At 43.4% G+C, this 21,188-nt stretch overlaps 1 protein-coding gene across 5 annotated transcripts in view; it reads left to right on the top strand.

Moving 5' to 3' along the window:
- The window catches only part of LOC106578609 (RNA-binding protein 33), a 45,375-nt gene extending 24,187 nt beyond the window's left edge, over positions 1 to 21,188 (top strand). For 2 of the 5 annotated variants that reach the window (XM_082965665.1, XM_014157600.3), the window contains exons 11-19: positions 752 to 887; positions 3,045 to 3,460; positions 5,762 to 6,055; positions 6,294 to 6,596; positions 6,837 to 7,472; positions 14,827 to 14,997; positions 15,940 to 16,209; positions 16,380 to 16,468; positions 16,610 to 21,188. In XM_082965665.1, the coding sequence (XP_082821791.1) occupies positions 752 to 887; positions 3,045 to 3,460; positions 5,762 to 6,055; positions 6,294 to 6,596; positions 6,837 to 7,472; positions 14,827 to 14,997; positions 15,940 to 16,209; positions 16,380 to 16,468; positions 16,610 to 16,658 (2,364 nt within the window). In that variant the 3' untranslated portion in view covers positions 16,659 to 21,188. The remainder of the gene's footprint in view (positions 1 to 751; positions 888 to 3,044; positions 3,461 to 5,761; positions 6,056 to 6,293; positions 6,597 to 6,836; positions 7,473 to 14,826; positions 14,998 to 15,939; positions 16,210 to 16,379; positions 16,469 to 16,609) is intronic. The other 3 variants (XM_082965668.1, XM_082965666.1, XM_082965667.1) reach the window with 3 other exon arrangements.

Here is a 21,188-nt window from a genome sequence, read left to right as displayed (position 1 = left end):
AATTTACAAAGGGGCGAGGAGGATGGAGGTCTGAGCAACCCAGTTGTGGAAGTGCCACATGTTGAGTTGAAGGTTAATTTTTCAACAGAGACTGATGTTTAAGCGAATAAAGGAGAGACAGGCTATGAGGGGGGGGGGGGGGGGGGATCTTATTCCGAGGAGGGATTATGGGATCGTTATCTGCTGCTTTTCCTTGAAGGTAGACTAGATGGAGCACTGGGGGGGGATTTTGTGCTTTGTGGAAAGCTGTTCTACATACACAATAGGTAGATGAAACAAAGAAATTAGCACTAATCTAACACCAGCCCAATATGCTTTGCCGTCCATGTTCCCGAAATGCGAGCAGGTCCCGTCAACAAAGATCTATGTTGGCTTTAGTACAGGTTTACCATAGATCCATTGTGTTATAAGATTGATTACGATTTTTTAACAGTTTCTTGAATTAATGTTTTTCTGGCCAAGATGGCAGATTTTTTTGTCACAATGCTTAGGATGCTAATGAACACTAGTGAATTTAGAGGTTTACTCTCAATGGTATTTCTCACAAAATGGTGTAAACATTGATACATTTTACCCAAGTCAACATCGTGCCTAATGAGAATCAATTCTGAGCACTCACTCCCTCTGTAGTATAATATTGTTACCCAAAATGCACCCTTTTCATTAGTTTTAATTCGTTTGTGATTACTGTGGTTCCCAATGTGGAATTCAATGTATGAGTGAGTGTGTGTGCACCTCTCCCCCCTCACAGGGATCAGGGGACTTCCAGCAGCAGCACATGCCTGGTAATTTTGGCCAGCCGCCCCAGAGGCCCCCCCATCACATGGAGCCCTGGAGGAACCAGCCTCCCCCCGCCCCCCAGGACAGAGAGCCCTTCTTTATCGGGGGTAAGACCACAGCCTGCATCCCAAATGGCACCCTTTTTTCCTATTTAGTGCACTACTTTTGTCCCAAATGTCACCCTATTCCCTATATAGTGAATTACTTTTGACCAGGGCCCGCTCGTCATAAGTAGTGCGCTATATAGGTAACAGGGTGCCATTTGGGACGCAAACCTCCTCACCTAGACACACACACCTAGCTTGCCCACCCACGTGTCCTTCCCTGCCTTTAAGGGGTTAAATCGTCTCTCTTAGCATATCTAAGCCTTCTGGGCATTAACCCCTAGCAGTATACCTTCAGGGTACGCTGCGAGCGTAATTGCAGAGTTCCATTAACTAAATTAATGTTATACAGTGCCTTCAGAATGTATTCACACCCTTTGACATTTTCTACATTTTGTTGTGTTACAAAGTGGGATTAAAATGAATTTAATTAGATTTTTTTGTCAACGACCTACACAAAATACTCTAATGTAAAAGTGGAAGATAAATTGGTACTTTTCTAAAAAAAAAAGTACTAATACTGTATATCTTGATTAGATGAATAAGCATTCAACCCCCTGAGTCAATACATGTTAGAATCACCTTTGGCAGCGATTACAGATGTGAGTCTTTCTGATTAAGTCTCTAAGAGCTGTCCACCTGGATTGTGCAACATTTGCCATTTTTTTTAAATGTATTCTTCAAGCTCTGTCAAATTGGTTGTTGATCATTGGTAGACAACCAATTTCAGGTCTTACCATAGATTTTCAACCAGATTTAAGTCAGGAACAAGCACTGTGCTCTTGGTAAGCAACTCCAGTGTAGATGTGGCCTTGTGTTGTAGGTTGTTGTCCTGCTGAAAGGTAAATTCGTCTCCCAGTGTCTGGTGGAAAGCAGACTGAACCAGGTTTTCCTCTAGGATTTTGCCATTACGTTTCTTTTTTATCCTGAAAAACTGCCCAGTCCTTAACGATTACAAGCATACCCATAACATGATGCAGCCATCACTATGCTTGAAAATATGGAGTATGGTAGTCAGTATTGTGTTGTATTGGATTTGCCCCAAACATAACACTTTGTATTCAGGACAAAAAGTGAATTATTTTGCCACATTTTTTGCAGTATTACTTTAGTGCCTTGTTGCAAACAGGATGCAAGTTTTGGAATATTTTTATTCTGTACAGGCTTCCTTCTTTTCACTGTCAATGAGGTTAATATTGTGGAGTAACTACAATGTTGTTGATCCATCCTAAGTGTTATCCTATCACAGCCATTATACTCTGTAACTGTTTTAAAGTCACCATTGGCCCATTTGGTAAAATCCCTGAGCGGTTTCCTTCCTCTCCAGCAACTGAGTTAGGAAGGACACCTATATCTCACCATGCTCAAAGGGATATTCAATGTCAAATTTTGTTCCCCATCTACCAATGGGTGCCCTTCTTTGTGAGGCATTGGAAAACCTCCCTGGTCTTTGTGGTTGAATCTATGTTTGAAATTCACTGCTCGACTGAGGGACCTAATTGTATGTGTGGTTGTACAGAGATGAGGTAGTCATTCCAAAAAAAAACATGTTAAACACTATTATTGCACACAGAGTCAGTCTTTGCAACTTATTCTGTGACTTGTTAAGCACATTTGTACTCCTGATCTTATTTATGCTTGCCATAACAAAGGCGTTGAATACATTGACTCAAGACACTTCAGCTTTTAATATTTACTTCATTTGTAAAAAATCCCGAAAATCATAATTCCACTTTGACATTATGGGGTATTCTGTGTAGGCCAGGTTCTCAATTTAATACATGTTCTCTTCAGGCTATAACACAACAAAATGTGGAAGAAGTCAAGTGGTGTGAATACTTTCTGAAGGCACTGTATGTATGTGCACCTACATGCTTTCGAATGAGTCGGGGCTCCTAATATACAAGCGTATCACACATTTTCTAATCACTGCTTATGTGGAATTAAATACCATCATATATTGGTGTTGTGTTATTTTCTGTTGATAGAGATGTAGACCTATGTGTGGTGCTTCCCCCAGCCTTAGTCTGTGCAGCCAAGACTCGAGGCAGTCGCTGTCTCATGTATTTAAAGTGAGTGGGAAATGTGGCGACGCAGCAAACAACTTGACGTCTCTGTTGTGGATTTTTCCTCCCTCCTACTTCCCCTCCTGTTCTATAGACCCAGGGCGGTTCCCTGGGCAACAGCAGCACATGTTCGATCACCAGAACCCTGGCTTACTCATAAACAGTAACAACCATCAGATCCCCAGCCAGGGCCACATGGCCTTCAACCAGCCAGGCCTAGGAGGGTTCAACCAGCCAGGCCAGGGTCCAGGGGGCCAGCTAGGGCTGTTCCAGAGAGAGCCCCCCAGACCCAATCTGCCTCCCCAGGGCCACCCCCAGGGCCACCCCCAGGGCCACCCCCAGGGCCACCCCCAGGGCCACCAGGGCATGGCCAGCCTGACGGGGCTCGGCGGACCCCCCAACACCAGGCCCTTCATGGGCCACATTCAGCCCGGGTTTCAGCAGCAGCAGGTGCCCCCCGGGCCCTTCCCCCTGCAGCAGCTCCAGTTTGGGATGCAGGTACGGATGAGAGTAAGTGAATCTTCTACCAATGTACGTGTGTGGCGGTGGCCTGCGCTTTGCCTGTGCAATGTGGAGTGGAATGATTCAGGGGTTGGTCCACAACTAGGTATGTGTTGTCTATTGCTTAACCTCTTGGGGCTAGGTGGGACGCTAGCGTGCCACCTGTGGTGCACTCCATCAACAGCAGGTGCATTTCAAGAGCGGCAAATTTGAATCCAAATAAATGTCAAAATTCAAATTTTTCAAAAATACAACTATGTTACACCATTTGAAAGATAAACATCTCCTTAATCTAACCACGTTTTACGATTTCAAAAAGGTTTTACGGCGAAAGCATAAATTTAGAGTATGTTAGGACAGTACATTTACAAGAGTTGTGTGTAATGTTTTGTCAAGTCAAAGACAGGGTCACCAAAACCATAAAACCAGCTAAAATGATACACTAACCTTTTACAATCTCCATCAGATGACACTCCTAGGACATTATGTTAGACAATGCATGCATTTTTAGTTCTATCAAGTTCATATTTATATACAAAAACAGCGTTTTACTATGGCATTGATGTTGAGGAAATCGTTTCCCTCCAATAACCGGCAGTCAAGTCAGCGTCAGAAATTAAATAATTAAAATTAGAAAACATTGTTAAAATATTATATTGTCATTTAAAGAATTATAGATTTACATCTTTTGAACGCAATCAACTTGCCAGATTTAAAAATAACCTTACTGGGAAATCACACTTTGCAATAATCTGAGCACTGTGCCCAGAAAAATACGCGTTGCGATACAGACTAGACGTCATGTTGGGGAGATCTAAAATCGAAAATACTATGTAAATAATCCATTACCTTTGATTCTCTTCATCAGATGTCACTTCCAGGTATCACAGGTCCATAACGAATGTAGTTTTGTTCAAAAAAGCTCATCATTTATGTCCAAAAATCTCCGTCTCGTTAGCACATGATGTAAGCCAGCCGGACTTCTCGTCATGAACGAGGGGAAAAAATATATTTCCGTTCGTTCAAACATGTCAAACGTTGTATAGCATAAATCATTAGGGCCTTTTTTAACCAGAACATGAATAATATTCAAGGTGGACGAATGCATAGCCTTTTATAACGTATTGGAACGAGGGTACCCAACATGAAGTAGCGCGCCAGGTGTCTAATGGGACATCACCGTTCCATGGCTCTTGTTCGGTCAGATCTCCCTCCAGAAGACTCAAAACACTTTGTAAAGGCTGGTGACATCTAGTGGAAGCAATAGGAAGTGCCAAAATATTCCTAAACCCCTGTGTCTTTCAATGGGATAGCTTTAAAGTCAATACAACACATCAGGTATCCACTTCCTGTCAGAAAATGTCTCAGGGTTTTGCCTGCCAAATGAGTTCTGTTATACTCACAGACACCATTCAAACAGTTTTGGAAACTTTAGAGTGTTTTCTATCCATATATAATAAGTATATGCATATTCTAGTTACTGGGTAGGATTAGTAACCAGATTAAATCGGGTACATTTTTTTTATCCAGACGTGCAAATGCTGCCCCCTAGACCCAACAGGTTAAGTATTAACTGGGCATAGATGGAAATCACTTAGATGTGAATCACATATTGTATACTGTGGGTTTTTACAAGCTTCTTCACAATTAGTGATTCTGGCGCGGCAGGTGGTTAGAGCGTTGGGCCAGTAACCGAAAGGTTGCTAGATCGAATCCCCGAGCTGACAAGGTAAAAATCTGTCCTTCTGCCCCTGAACAAGGCAGTTAACCCACTGTTGCTAGGCCGTCATTGTAAATATGAATTTGTTCTTAACTGACTTGCCTAGTTAAATAAAGGTTAAATAAAATAAATTATACAATACCTGTCGGGATACATATCAAATTTGATATATGGTCCTTATTCTAAATTCATGAATTTCGTACCATTCTTACTCGGTTATAAAAATATTGGAACCGCTTGTTGAATATTCCCTGTTTAGTGAAAAAGTCATGAAAGCAGCTAATATTTCTGAGACCTTCCCATGCGGTATGAATGGTGAGGCGCAGACAAGAGTGCCCTCTAGTGTACGGCTCATTGTTCTACCTCTGTTGCCGCGGCTATATGAGGACACCGATTGGAGGTTAATCATATGCATGTAACCGTTTCTCCTTAAAGAAGCGCCAATCGTCTGCATATGAGAACTTTAGAAGTGTGGCTGATTTTAAAAAAATAAATAAAAAGTTGTAAGTCAAAACAGTCAATCTTTTACCCTGTCTGTCAGAATCACTCATTCTGCCCGCTTTGTCTTTTTGCGTTGAAAATAAAACTAGGGCTTGATGCAGCACGGCCCTCCCCACTCGCACCTCCAGCATCACGACTTGCCTCTCTCCCATCAACAACAACAGCAGCAGCACCACAGACAGGACCTGTCTCAGCCGCCCCCCCACCACCACCCACAGCACCAGCTCCACCCCAACGAGCAGCGGCAAGGCCCCATGATGCACCACGGCGGTGGGCAGGGCCAGCCCCTCTTTCACCAGATGCAGCAGCACGGCAGCCCCAGACAGACGCACCCTGGCGGACCCCACCCACAGCAACGGAACGCCCCCATCAGGCCCAGGATGGTGAGCAGCCACTATCGGTCGTAGGACTATTTGGATTCATGACACGTTCCAACTGATTTCGAAGGAATCAATGTGCTTTGCTTTCAATCAAAAACCCAACGTGCACAGAATAAAAAAAAAAAATCACATTGGTTATATAGATATATGAAGCTAATGTCAGTTCGGAACTGGCTAGTGATTTAGAATATGATTGTGATCAAAAGACTAACAAAATACAAATCCTCCCCCCCTTCCACAGAACCCTCCTGCACTGAAAGTCCTTCCCCAGCGCAACAGCAACCTCCGCGAGCTCCCCGTGGCACCTGGCAACCAAAACATGAACAATGTCCGCCCCGCCTCGGCGCCCAACGTCAGGCCCGTTGCCAGGGCAATGCAGTCGGGGGTGCGACCGAGCCTGAACGCTTGGCCGGTCCCCGGCAGTGGCAGAGGGAGAGCCCAGCCTACTGTTGCCAACAAGGCTGCAGCACAGCTACCTGGACCACCTGAAAGAACGGTGGTTCGCAGGGATTCCACAGGCACTCAGCCAAACATAGCAGTACAGGTCAGTCCTGCACCACATGTTTGTTTCCCCGTTTTGGCCATGACCTCAACACCGTTTTATTTAGACACTACTTTTGTGTGCGTCCCAAACGGCACCCTATTCCCTACATAGTGTAAATAGGGCTCTGGTCAAAAGTAGTGCACTATATAGGGATTAGGGTGCCATTGGGGATGCTACCCGTGTTACTAGCTCATGGAGAGTGTGAGTGTGATGTTTCTCATAGTGTTTGGTTGGTTGCAGGATCCCGATGAGGACGAAGAGACGCGGCAGTACCGTCTGAAGATCGAGGAGCAGAAGCGACTCCGGGAGGAGATCCTGAAGAGGAAGGAGATGAGGAGGCAGATGCAAGCCGGCGTCCGCAAGAAGGAGCTTCTGGAGCGCATCAACGGCCAGGGTGACCCACAACAACAGCAGCAGAGGCAGTTTCCACCTAAACCCCAACAGCCCCAGCAAGGTTCTACTGCCTTCCCTCCCAACGGCACTCCACCGACGGCCCCCGCGCTCCGCCAGAACGTGAAGACCCGCCTGCAGATGACCAAGGGCCAGGGTCAGCAAGCCCCAGCGCCAGGCTGGCAGGGGGGCCAACAGGCGCAGAACATGGGCCCTGGTCCCAACCCTACCCAGCAGGCCCAGCAACAACAACAGCAGCAGAGGAGGAACGTTACCCAGCTGAACCCTATCAGACCAGGGGGGCCCACTGCCCTGGGGAACATGCCCATGCAGGGAGCCCTGATGGCAGGTCTGAGTCCAGGCCAGGCCCAGGCTCTGGGGCCTAAGTCAGGGGTGAAGAGAACTGTGATGCAGCGAGCCAATAGTGGAGACAGAGCGGGGCCACACATCCCACAGAAAGTCAGAGTTGTCAAGCTTCTAGGAGGGGTGAGTGCCTGTTTTGGTCATTTGTTTTTAGACCTGACAAATATAGGATTGCAAAATTCACGGAATCAGGAGGAAAATCTGAAATCCTTTGACAAGGATTTCTGGAAAACATGGACATTTGGGAAAATGTACTGGAATTTTACAACCTTAGACAAACGGTATCTTTATTGTTTGGTTAGTGCCTTTGTCCCTCCACCCCCCCATCATTGTTCCCTTGAATTCAACTTAAGAATTTCCAGATACTTTTAAATGTCACTCACTCCGTAGGAGGAACTAATTTTATGTAACCTATTCCGAATGACATATGGCTCTCTGTCGGTTTCATGTTGGCAAAATGGATCCATAAAGTGTCTGATTCCCTTTGTTTGAGTGGTGGTATTGAAGATTAGGTGCTTCCACACTAATATTACCTTTAAATAGTGAAAGGCGCCAGTCAATAAACTGTCTGGCATTCATCTGACATTTATAGCATTTATTTGGTGGCGACACCAGTCCACTGCCCTTAAAGGTTGGCGTCTGTCCTTTTAAAGGCAAAAAGATAAAGACAAGGGAACTTGAAGTGTAAAAAGAAAAGAGCGTTATAAGCCAACTGTGTCCCGATTCAATCCCTCCTTTGTCAGCGTCGATCATTTTATTCTCATTTGATCAAGTCACTGCCGCCGCCTTAATTATGAATTCAACTCGTTTGTAAATTGGAAATGGCTTTGTGTTCAAACATTCATATTTGTTGTTGATGAGGCCTTTGTGAGACGTGATAGTATTTTGGAGTAAGCTGCGTTGCCGCCATCCCAGAGGGTAAGGCTGTAAAGGCTGAATTGCAGGCTCTCTCTCTCTCTGCTGCCTTAGATTAAGATAACTAGGTGTCAGCCGCGTTAATAGAAACCTGTGCCGAGCTATCTGAAGTGCTGCATCTCAGAGGGAGAAAGAGAGAGAGAGGGAGGGAGCCCATAGCTGTGCTGAAAAGCAGATTCTCCTGATGCTCTCTCTTCCACATTGTTCCGCTGTCATCGACGGCAGCTTGACAATGTTCTCTCCCTCGCCCTCTCCTTCTCTCTCCCTCCCTCTCGCGCTCTCCATCAGCCGTCTCTCAGGTGTGTGAGCTATAGAAACGTCAACCGTCAAACCCCGACGCGCGGCAATTAATCTTCCTTTAACAGGGCGGTTCTGCGCCATAATACCTGTGTAAAAAAGTCACCACTTTGGAGGGATTTGGATTTGTATAGCTTAGGCAGCGCAGATAAGGGGGGAAATAAAATTTTCATCAGACAGAACAGGGCCCTACAATGCGGCACAAAAGCAAGTGGGGTGGGGAGTAGAGGGGGAGGGGTAAAGGGACAGGGAACATGTCACTCGGTTGTAATTCAGCTTAGCATCTGATGGGTGCAATCAGCAGCTGTAGATTTCTATAGGAGGATTAATCCATTTGCTTGGGGGGGGGGCAAGAGACAGGTCAGTCATATATATCACTGCTGTCTTTCTCTCCACCGTTCTCTCCCTCCCCGGTATTGATCTGTCACATTTAGAATAAGAGAGAAGACGGGAGACGACCTTTCAGCTGTGTCAGCCTGTGCACGTTTGTGTGTCGTGTGTGTGTGTATGCATGGTAATTGTAGGCTGCACAGCCCTAGCTATCTGTAACTCTATTTAATAACGAGAGTGTCCATCCACCATCCCATGTTGTATCCATTCACAGCATGAGGCCCACACTGCTCCACCTCAAAGCTAATGTCTTCATGGGTATTGTAAGGTGTGAACGGGGAAGCCAGACTCGCCTCAGACATTGCTCTGGCGGTCCATTTCGGCAGGATCTTTTTCAACCATTCTGGAATCCGTGATCGGTCTGTGTTCTCTGCATCGCCGGGCACTTGTATTGTTTTCAAGGACTTAGGACTCCAGTCGGACAATACACTGTATAACTGTGTGTTAAAACCAAGAAATGTGTGGAAAGGCAATCGATCAAAGGGTATACGTCCGAAATGGCAACCTATTCCCTACAAAGTGCACAACTTCTGACCAGAACCCCCTATGGGTAGTGCACTACAATAAGTTAAAAGGAGTGCAATGCCTTCCGAAAGTATTAATACCACTTGACTTAGTCCACGTTTTGTTGTGTTACAGCCTGAATTCAAAATGGATGAAATAGAATTGCTGTTCACCCATCTACACACAATACCCCATAATGACAAAGTAAAAGCATGACATTTTAGCAAATTTATTGAAAATGAAATACAGATTTATATAATTTACTTAAGTATTCACACCCCCAGGTCAATGCTTTATAGAAGCACCTTTGGCAGTGATAACAGCTGTGAGTCTTTATAGGTAATTCTCTAAGAGTTTTCCACACTTGGATTGTGCAACATTTGCCCATTATTCTTTTCAAAATTCTTCAAGCTCTGTCATTGGTTGTTGATCATTGCTAGACAACCATTTTCAGGTCTTGGCATAGATTTTCAAGTAGATTTAAGTCAAAGCCACTCAGGAACATTCACTGTCTTCTTGGTAAGCAACTACAGTGTAAATGTGGCCTTGTGTTTTAGGTTATTGTCCTGCTGAAAGGTAAATTTGTCTCCCAGTGTCTGGTGGAAAGCAGACTGAACCAGGTTTTCCTCTAGGATTTTGCCTGTGCTTAGCTCCATTCCGTGTCTTTTTTTTATCCTGAAAAACTCTCCAGTCTTTAAAGATTACAAACATACCCATAATATGATGCAGCCACCACTACGCTTGAAAATATGGAGAGTGATACTCAGTACTCTGTTTTATTGGATTTGTCCCAAACATAACACTTTGTTTTCAGGACAAAGCTTTACCACATTTTCTGCAGTATTATTTTAGTATTACTTTTTTTGCAAACATGATGCATGTTTTGGAACGTGTTTTATTCTGTACAGGCTTCTTTCTTTTCACTCTGTCAATTAGGTTAGTATTGTGGAGTAACTACAGTGTTGTTGATCCATCCTCCGTTTTCTTCTATCACAGCCATTAAACTCTGTAACTGTTTTAAAGTCACCATTGGCCTCATGGTTAAATCCCTAAGCAGTTGCCTTCCTCTTCGGCAACTCTGTTAGGAAGGACGCCTGTATCTTTGTAGTGACTGGGTGTATTGATACACTATCCAAAGTGTAATAAATAACTTCATCATGCTCAAAGAGATATTCAATGTCTGCTTTTTATTTTGCCCATCTACCAATAGGTGCCCTTCTTAGCCAACCACAGGAAAACCTCCCAGGTCTACAGAGATAAGGTAGTCACAAAAAAATCATGTTAGCCCTTGGCCTACAATTTCCGCGCCCCTACAGAAATCTAATTAACATAATAATAAAAAATGATTATCAAAATCCGTCTGTTTAAGCTAAAGATATCCGTTTTTTTGCCTGGGCTGCGTCTCAATCCACCGCGTCTGCCGATATTGCATTTCTGCATCTGCGGTGAAAGGTGGCAGAGCTAGAGTGGTGTTTGTCAGACCATGAGACATCCCGAAAATCGTTCTTCTTACAAAAACATCTGTAATGGTTTGGCCTGCAAACTATTATGACCACTCCTAAGACTTATCAAAAGGTCCCTGGTACCAGTTTAAAAAATGAATGGATGTATATATGGAGTTTAGTGCCTAAAATAAGGGGATAAATAGTTCTTAGTTCTCTCAGATATACAGTTGTAGTCGGAAGTTTACATATAACTTAGCCAAATACATTTAAACTCGGTTTTTCATAAATCCTGACATTTAATCCTAGTAAAAATTCCCTGTCTTAGGTCAGTTAGGATCACCACTTTATTTTAAGAATGGGAAATGTCAGAATAATAGTAGAGAGAATGATTTATTTCAGCTTTTATTTCTTTCATCACATTCCTAGTGAGTCAGAAGTTTACATACACTAAATTAGTATTTGGTAGCATTGCCTTTAAATTGTTTAACTTGGGTCAAACGTTTCGGGTAGCCTTCCACAAGCTTCCCACAATAAGTTGGGTGAATTTTGGCCCATTCCTCCTGACAGAGCTGGTGTAGCTGAGTTAGGTTTGTAGGCCTCCTTGCTCGCACACAATTTTTAAGTTCTGCTGCATGTTTTCTGTAGGATGAGGTCAGGGCTTTGTGATGTCCACTCCAATACCTTGACTTTGTTGTCCTGAAGCCATTTTGTCACATTTTGTCTTTGGAAGTATGCTTGGGGTCATTGTCCATTTGGAAGACCCATTTACGACCAAGCTTTAACTTCCTGACTGATGTCTTGAGATGTTGCTTCAATATATCCACATAATTTTCCTACCTCATGTTGCCATCTATTTTGTGAAGTGCACCAGTCCCTCCTGCAGCAAAGCACCCCCACAACATGATGCTGCCACCCCCGCGCTTGACGGTTGGGACGGTGTTCTTCGGCTTGCAAGCCTCCCCCTTTTTCCTCCAAACGTAACGATTGTCATTATGGCCAAACAGTTGTATTTTTGTTTCATCAGACCAGAGGACATTTCTCCAAAATACCATCTTTGTCCCATGTGCAGTTGCAAACCGTAGTCTGGCTTTTTTATGGCGGTTTTGGAGCAGTTGCTTCTTCCTTGCTGAGCTGCCTTTCAAGTTATGTTGATATAGGACTCGTTTTACTGTGGATATAGATACTTTTGTACCTGTTTCCTCCAGCATCTTCACAAGGTCCTTTGCTATTGTTCTGGGATTGATTTGCACTTTTCGCACCAAAGTACGTTCGTCTTTAGGAGACAGAACGCGTCTCCTTCCTGAGCGGTATGACGGCTGTGTGGTCCCATGGTGTTTATACTTTCGTACTATTGTTTGTACAGATGAACGTGGTACCTTCAGGCGTTTGGAAATTGCTCCCAAGGATGAACCAGACTTGTGGAGGTCTCCAATTTATTTTCTGAGGTCTTCTTCTGATTTCTTTTGATTTTCTCATGATGTCAAGCAAAGAGGCACTGAGTTTGAAGGTAGGCCTTGAAATATATCCACAGGTACACCTCCAATTGACTCAAATTATGTCAATTAGCCTATCAGAAGCTTCTGAAGCCATGACATTATTTTCTGGAATTTTCCAAGTTGTTTGAAGGCACAGTCAACTTAGTTTATGTAAACTTCTGACCCACTGGAATTGTGAATTATAAGTGAAATAATCTGTCTGTAAACAATTGTTGGAAAAATGACTTGTCATATACAGTCGGGGCCAAAAGTTTTGAGAATGACACAAATATTAATTTTCACAAAGTTTGCTGCTTCAGTGTCTTTAGATATTTTTGTCAGATGTTACTATGGAATACTGAAGTATAATTACAAGCATTTTATAAGTGTCAATGGCTTTTATTGACAATTACATGAAGTTAATGCAAAGAGTCAATATTTGCAGTGTTGACCCTTCTTTTTCAAGACCTCTGCAATCCGCCCTGGCATGCTGTCAATTAACTTCTGGGCCACATCCTGACTGATGGCAGCCCATTCTTGCATAATCAATGCTTGGAGTTTGTCAGAATTCGTGGGGTTTTGTTTGTCCTCCCGCCTCTTGAGGATTGACCACAAGTTCTCAATGGGATTAAGGTCTGGGGAGTTTCCTGGCCATGGACCCAAAATATCGATGTTTTGTTCCCCGAGCCACTTATCACTTTTGCCTTAATGGCAAGGTGCTCCATCATGCTGGAAAAGGCATTGTTCGTCACCAAACTGTTCCTGGATGGTTGGGAGAAGTTGCTCTCGGAGGATGTGTTGGTACCATTCTTTATTCATGGCTGTGTTCTTAGGCAAAATTGTGAGTGAGCCCACTCCCTTGGCTAAGAAGCAACCCCACACATGAATGGTATCAGGACGCTTTACTGTTGGCATGACACAGGACTGATGGTAGCGCTCACCTTGTCTTCTCCGGACAAGCTTTTTTCCGGATGCCCCAAACAATCGAAAAGGGGATTCATCAGAGAAAATGACTTTACCACAGTCCTCAGCAGTCCAATCCCTGTACCTTTTGCAGAATATGAGTCTGTCCCTGATGTTTTTCCTGGAGAGAAGTGGCTTCTTTGCTGCCCTTCTTGACACCAGGCCATCCTCCAAAAGTCTTCACCTCACTGTGCGTGCAGATGCACTCACACCTGCCTGCTGCCATTCCTGAGCAAGCTCTGTACTGGTGGTGCACCAATCCCGCAGCTGTATCAACTTTAGGAGACGGTCCTGACGCTTGCTGGACTTTCTTGGGCGCCCTGAAGCCTTCTTCACAACAGTTGAACCGCTCTCCTTGAAGTTCTTGATGATCCGATAAATGGTTGATTTAGGTGTAATCTTACTGGCAGCGATATCCTTGCCTGTGAAGCCCTTTTTGTGCAAAGCAATGATGATGGCACGTGTTTCCTTGCAGGTAACCATGGTTGTTAGAGGAAGAACAATGATTCCAAGCACCACCCTCCTTTTGAAGCTTCCAGTCTGTTATTCAAACTGAATTAGCATGACAGAGAGATCTCCAGCCGTGCCCTCGTCAACACTCACACCTGTGTTAACGAGAGAATCACTGGTCCTTTTGTGGCAGGGCTGAAATGCAGTGGAAATGTTTTTGGGGGATTCAGTTCATTTGCATGGCAAAGAGGGACTTTGCAATTAATTGCAATTCATCTGATCACTTCATAACATTGCCATCATACAAACTGCGGCAGCAGACTTTGTGAAAATGTATATTTGTGTCATTCTCAAAACTTTTGGCCTCGACTGTGCAAAGTAGATGTCCTAACCGACTTGCCAAAACTATAGTTTTTAACAAGAAATTTGCGGAGTGGTTGAAAAACAAGTTTTAATTACTCCAAGCTAAGTGTATGTAAACTTCCGACTTCAACTGTAGGACAGGCACTTCAGAACAAACTTCCTTTTAATATTTTTTGGGACCATCTGTTGTTCCATGTATTGAGTCTGTTATTCAATGTGTTTCTGTTGGCTAATAGCAGTAGTGCCAAATTCAATGTTTCATCCAATAATTTTTTTAAGTATTTTTTGTTGATACCTTAAACACTATTATTGCACACAGAGTGTGTCCATGCAACTTATGTGACTTGTTAAGTACATTTGTACTCCTGAACTTATTTAGGCTTGCCATAACAAAGTGGTTGAATACTTACTGACCCAAGACATTTTGGCTTTTAATTCTTTATTAATTTGTAAAAATGTCAAAAACATAATTCCACGTTGACATTATGAGGTATTGGGTGTAGGCCAGTGACTAATGTCAATTTAATCCATTCTAAATTCAGGCTGTAACAACAAAATGTGGAAAAAGGCAAAGGATGTGAATACTTTCTGAACACACAGTATATAGGGAAAAGGGTGCAATTTGGGACGCAGCCCTGCAGTCTATTTATTTTCCCTGTGCTGTGTGATCTCCAGGGAGCAGATGTGATTGGTATCAGCGCCCCCATCCAGCAGCAGCAGGCCACCAGGCCAGCCCCCCATCTCCGCCAGGGCCCAGTGAGGAAGATAACCCTGGCCAACCCCCCCGGAGGACAGCCCATACAGGGCCTGGTCACACAGGGGGACAGAGGGGGCCTGGGCAACAGGGTAGGTTGTTCTCCCTCCTCACACTTAGCACCATTACCACCACTACACAAAATACATAAAAACATTTAACATTTCCCAAATGGCACCCAATTCCCTACATAGTGCATTACTTTTGACCAGAGCCATATGGGGTGCCATTTTCAACAGAACATGTGTTTCCTCTGATGAAATGATACAAAATTGTCTAATACTGTCATATTTGTTAAGGACAGGTGTTGTGTTTTGGATAGGAGTGGTACCTAGGTCTTTCATCTTAAATATAAATGTAAGAAATCCTCTGAGCACATTGCTATTCTCTATATGTTTTTTATACCTCTGGCATTCCCCTGCCATTTAGTAGGTTTACCATTTGGAGTAGCTCTAGTAATATGACAGGCCATTATGCCAGGTATTGTAATGTTGACAAGCTGAGAGTCGGCGTGACACAGATGCTACACAGGGTCTCCTGGCATCTCTGCACGCCTGTCATCCGCCCGTCGTCTCGGCGGACACCCTCAGCTCGGCGACGCTGACCGGGTGAGTCAGCCACCATGGCGCCTGGCTGGTTCTCTTCTCTGTACTCTGGGGTCTCTCCCTGGATGCAGCAGATGCACACAGCGCGCAGGCAGCAGTCGTCATGGCTTGACGTTGATGCCGTATGTAGAAATATGATGAGTCAATCAAAAAAAAGCAGCTCAGCAGCCTGGAGGTGTTTGGGAAGATAGAAGGGAGGAAAACCATCCGGTTGTTGAATTTTCACTCATGCTGAAAAACAGTAGACCCTGGTAGATGTGTCAGACATCTCGTCTCCGCTCGGCTGGATACGGAATTAAAACATAAACATGCTTGCATAAGAGGTTCAAGCAGTTTCCTCTCTTTCTTTCTCTCTCTCTCTCTCTCTCTCTCTCTCTCTCTCTCTCTCTCTTCCCCCCCCCCCTTTGCTTTCCTCTCTGCCTGGTACAGGTGGTTGTCCCGGGGCGTGGCAGAGCCAGAGGGGCAGCGGGGGCAGGAGGAGCGGGTCAGCTGGGGTGTGGGCGTGGCAGAGCCAGAGGGGCAGCGGGGGCAGGAGGAGCGGGTCAGCTGGGGTGTGGGCGCCTGATGCCCACCAGACAGAATCAGCGAGGGGCGGGGACGGGGGACAGCCAGGCCTGCACTGTGTCCATAGACGGCCTGTCTACATCCACCACGGACACGCAGCTCCAAAACCTGCTCAACTCCATCGGCCCCATCCAGGTATGCCCCCCCCCCCATGTCTGTGTCCCAAACGACACCCTATTTTCCACATATAGTGTGCTACTTTCAACCAGGGCCCAATATGGATGAGAGAAGCTTGAGATGAGAGTAGCAGCAACTGCCCTGTTCTAAACACATGCTCTTCCCTTCTTCTGCTTATTCGGCTACAGATGTTCAAAATGCTGCCCCATCAGAGGAAAGCTATTGCCAAATTTCACAATCCCCAGCATGCCCTGAGTTTCCAAGTCAGCTTCAACAGGTAAATAAACCACTTTGTTTCACTCTCCCTTTTTAAAACCCACAAATCCTAATGAGGCCCATCTCTCTAAAATAGGGCCTACACCTAACGCCAAATTAGAACACTTACTCAACGAGACATCCTCCTTTTGTAACCATACAGGCATATGATAGATTTGTCGCACATTGACGTGTCACTGATTGACGGCTGAAGCGAGCGGTAGAGGGAGGAGGCGAGCGCCCGGTGCGGGGACGTCGCGTCAGATGCTTATTCAACCTTGAGGCTCCCGTGTACAGCTCCTTCAGCTAGATGTAACCACGTCCCTATGGAACACTAACCTACACCGTACCCTCATCCTCCTCACAACAAGCACCCCCAACCGCCTGGCCTGCGGACTATCTACTGTGGAAATCCTCAGCACAACGCAGCATGTCTTTTTCTCCTCGTGGTTGAATTGCGGTCAAGGGGGGAGGTTCAATGCCGGTTTCATGTGACAATATGTTCACGGTCGCCGGTCTGGTGACATTCAAACTGTGACAGAAGAAATCTGAGATATGAGAAAAGGTTTGAGTAAAAGGTTTGTGCATCGGGCACTTACGACAACAAGAAGTAGTGGCTGACACTGGATAATGGTTGCTCCCATCCTCGGCTCAGTTGTGAACACCATCGATATCAACAGTTAGAGAGAAGAGATCTGGAGATCTGCCTGTGTATAGGCTATTGTTTTAAGCTGTACCTCAAGATTTTGCTCATTTTTCTGAACAGGTCTTTTGGATTCGAGGAAAGCTACTGAGTAAAACAGGTGTAGAAGAGGAGCGAGGCTTGCCACTATGTTGTTTCCCTTCTGGCAGTGCCATTTTCCTCCTATAGATGGCAGCATTTGATAATGATTGTGTACAGTATGGGGGGGCTTTTTGGGTAGGGCCCTTCCTCAAGCAGCTGGGTAAATGGCATAGTTTCTGGGTAAATGGCACTGCCTAGTGGAGAACATGTAGGATCGTATTAAAGCCATTAACAAGAATTCTGGTCAAATGCAGTTTGAGGGTATGACGATGGGGATGATTCAAACTTACACATGCGTCAGGTAATGGTTCCATGGATTTTTGTTCGAATAGAATCTAGATTGACTGGCCATACAAAATAAAGTAAGATCTTATTCCTAACATTTAAGACTGGATAACATGGATAATAGTGTCTATATGTGAGGTTTTCTTCTGCACTTTTAAGTTAATTGACGTTAACTGGTATACTGGTTCCATTTTCCTTCTCACTCTAAAGAGTCCATTTTGGCCGGTAGCATTACTTGATCACTGAGCTTTTAATTTAGTCTTTTAATTGGTTAAACACGAGTAGGCCGCCTACATTGGTGCGATCTCTAAATGGGTTTTAGACATTATTTTACTTTTCTGATGCACTCAACTTTAGTTTTGTATATTTTTTTAGCATATTCTGATTTCATTGGTACATGTCAGGTTTAGTGGGTGTGCTCCAGAATAAATTATCGTTACAAGTTCTATTTTAAAGATTTTTGATTGTCATGGTCCTTTGGGATAATGATTGAAATGCTGAGTATGGCTGGTAGGCTATAAAACTATGTCAACAATATCTTTCACAGATTGATTGGAAAAAGAAAGACCTTATGAAGCTTCCCGATTTTTGCAGGGTACATTTTTACATTGTAGCAGATTTGTTTAAGTTGCTATAAATTCATATTTATCTGTATTGGATTACTGATACAATGAATGTTGTTGGCCGATTTCTATTATGAAAACTATTGATATGGCTCATTTAGGAACAGTTGGAAGCCTGGTTTGGTCTGATTTGCATGCCTTTCTGACTAGCTGATATTCATATAGAGCTATAATTTAATAGTAAACTTTCCTTTTGATTTAATGGTAAAACAAGGATACTGGTTTGTTGTTTTTGTGATTGGCCAGAGTTAAAAATGTCGTAGCAGTCTTGACAATCTCTTTGTAGTTTAGCATTCTGATAAGAACACCAAGCCGCAAAAGGAAAGAGGACGTTTGTGTTTTGTTTTACTTTCCAGAACAAATTGATTTACAAACTCTTTCTATGCTGAGTGATTATCTAGATTAATGAACACATACATAACACACACACACACACACACACACACACACACACACACAGGTCTTTTGATGTCATGAAGATGTTCCCTTCCTTCGGTAGTTAATTTGATTTAGTATTGATCCATTTCAGGTTTACGGAAACCTGGTGTCTGGTGCAGCAAAGTCCAATTTACTTCTGAAGACAACGTAGTACATGTCAGTGTTGCTGGATCACGGTCTAGTGAAGTTTTTATTTTGAAAATATTGTTGACATTTCCTTGCTTCCAAAAGTGGCAAACCTCGAGTAATAAGATATGAGAATAGAACAGTCGCAGTATAATTACATTATTTTGTATATTTTCGTTCAAGTCGTTCAGAGCAATACATTTTCGGAAGGTGTGGGGGCAACCATTATCAGTGTATTAGTAATGTACATAACACCAAACAAGTAGAACTTTCACCGAATGTTTATTGCTGTTCCAAACTTTTTGAGTTCTCATTATGTGCTTTGTTGTATCAAGTTAACTTTTTATATATGTCTATATAAAAAAAAACTGATGTGTCCAGACTTGAATTATTCTACTAGTGTTTCATTTGTGTGTTGAACCGAAACTAAAGAGACCCTGGACCCCGTTTCTGTTTGTTGATATTTGAAGGCTTTTTTTTAAGGGGAAATAAATAAAATATGGCCTATATATATACCATGAAGATATGGGTATGTGAAGCCGATTTAACTTCTCCAGCCCACAACTTTGTCTGTGTGTCTAATGTCTATGTGTCTTGTGCTTTACGATGAAGCTCAATTCTGATGCAAGCTGTCATTCATTGTGATCTAATATTTTTCTTAAGGTATTGTTTCGTTTTTATCCCCCCTGGTATTGTTTCTTGCATTGACTCCCCTCCCTGTGCTGTGTTTTACCAAATCCTTTAACAATTGCCTGTTGCGCAATGAAACTTGGGATCTAGGTGTATCAGTAAGATGAGGTACTTTTTAACGTAGGTTACATATTTCCATTACATGCCAATTTGGTACAATAATATGCCATTATTTGTGGCAAGGAATCTATTGTAGTAATTTATTTGAGTATACTTATTCATAGTATATATTTAATTACCCTCCAACACTCAGCACTGATAATTTATAAAGTATTTTAAATGCTAATAGTATTAGCTGTAAGTCTAAATCTTGCCGTTTCCTGCGAGACATAGAAGGGTACAGTTTTTAAGTGGTTTTGTTTGTCATTGTTCCCCTTTCGTGGTTTCACTTTGACTACTGACCTAGTTTTGTTTTGTTCCTTTTGTTTGCTTTTTCTAACTGTATTGAGTTTTAGTTCTGAATCCTATGGATTTTTGAAAGTATCGGCTATGCCATTTCAGTCACATTAGTATACGACATAAGTTATGTCTGGTAACGGAGAACAGGTTCATATTGGACCTATTTGTACCTTCTTTCTAAGGTTTTTACTGCCAATGTACTTGCATGAACTTTATGATGAACATAATGATTTTTATGTCCAGGTTTGGAGCACTCCTCTTTAGCGGTTTTAAATGTTGATGATTTTTTTAAAAGCTGCACTAATTTAGATTTTAAACAAGATGTTACATAGTGTCTTAGTGATTGACCGATCTGCTCATATTGTCTTATTGTTTTTGCTATTGGTTATTTTATTTGAAATGTCTATGGTTTTTGCCCTGGAACATCCAGTGAACTGCTATGCTGCTTAAAATGTTATCGTGGCCAAAACCTGTTAAACCTGAAGTTTAAAAGCTCTTCGAACGACTAACATTTCTTATTCTTCTCAGGTGTTCTGGATGGGATCCAGAAGCGCTTTGTGTTTTGCAGAACCACGGCTGAATAACCATAGTTGACTCCTTCTCTCCGTAATAGGTTGGATCCCGCCGACTGACACCTTGCGTCAATGCTAACACTGTTTGTTTGATTTGCAGGTCCTGTGAGAACACAATTGACAAATCTTTCTTCATCTTGATAATTCAGTCAATTTTGCAGCATGGTTTTGGACCTCAAACACCCTTGGCCAGACTTCTCCTTCTTCCAACCTCTTTCCCCCCCCCCCCCAAACCTCCGAGGTTGGCGTTGACTCAGTTGAGGTGTGTTGTTATTGTGGTGGTTGTTGCTGCTCTTAACCCTCTGTATCAAGCAGGGGCCTTGCCTGGATTACCTTTGTTTGTTAGCCCAATGGATGGAGGTTAACATCTCTGTGACGACACCCGGGGGTCACAGATCAGACACACTTAAAGCCACTCGCTTCCACTCCACCCAACTCATGCCAGCTATGCTCGGCATTCAAATGTTTGGTTGGATCGTGGAAAAGGTACTACACTGATTTCTTGTGCGGTGTGATATTGTCAAGCACTGGGGGAAAAAACGGACTTGAATCGTTGAAAGAAGTACCAAAATGTATGTTTCACATTTGTGTTGGAAGACATGTTGATCCGTCGAGATTGTTCAACCCCAGAGTTTGTGATGCGATGTTGTTGTTTAAGAACTTCAGTGTTTTGTCCGTGAAATGTTTGCCTGTGATGCGTTTGTACACTGAATATTGATGCAACACGTTGAACAGTTAAAATGATTTTTACGAAATATACAAGCTACAATGTAACTTTGTTGACTAGTTAAGTGATTCTTACCTAAATAAACACTTTTAAATGTA

This window comes from Salmo salar, chromosome 19 (genome assembly GCF_965601325.2).
Source record: "Salmo salar chromosome 19, fSalSal1, whole genome shotgun sequence".
Classification (NCBI taxonomy): domain Eukaryota; kingdom Metazoa; phylum Chordata; class Actinopteri; order Salmoniformes; family Salmonidae; genus Salmo; species Salmo salar.
This window is presented reverse-complemented; position numbering and strand designations above follow the sequence as displayed.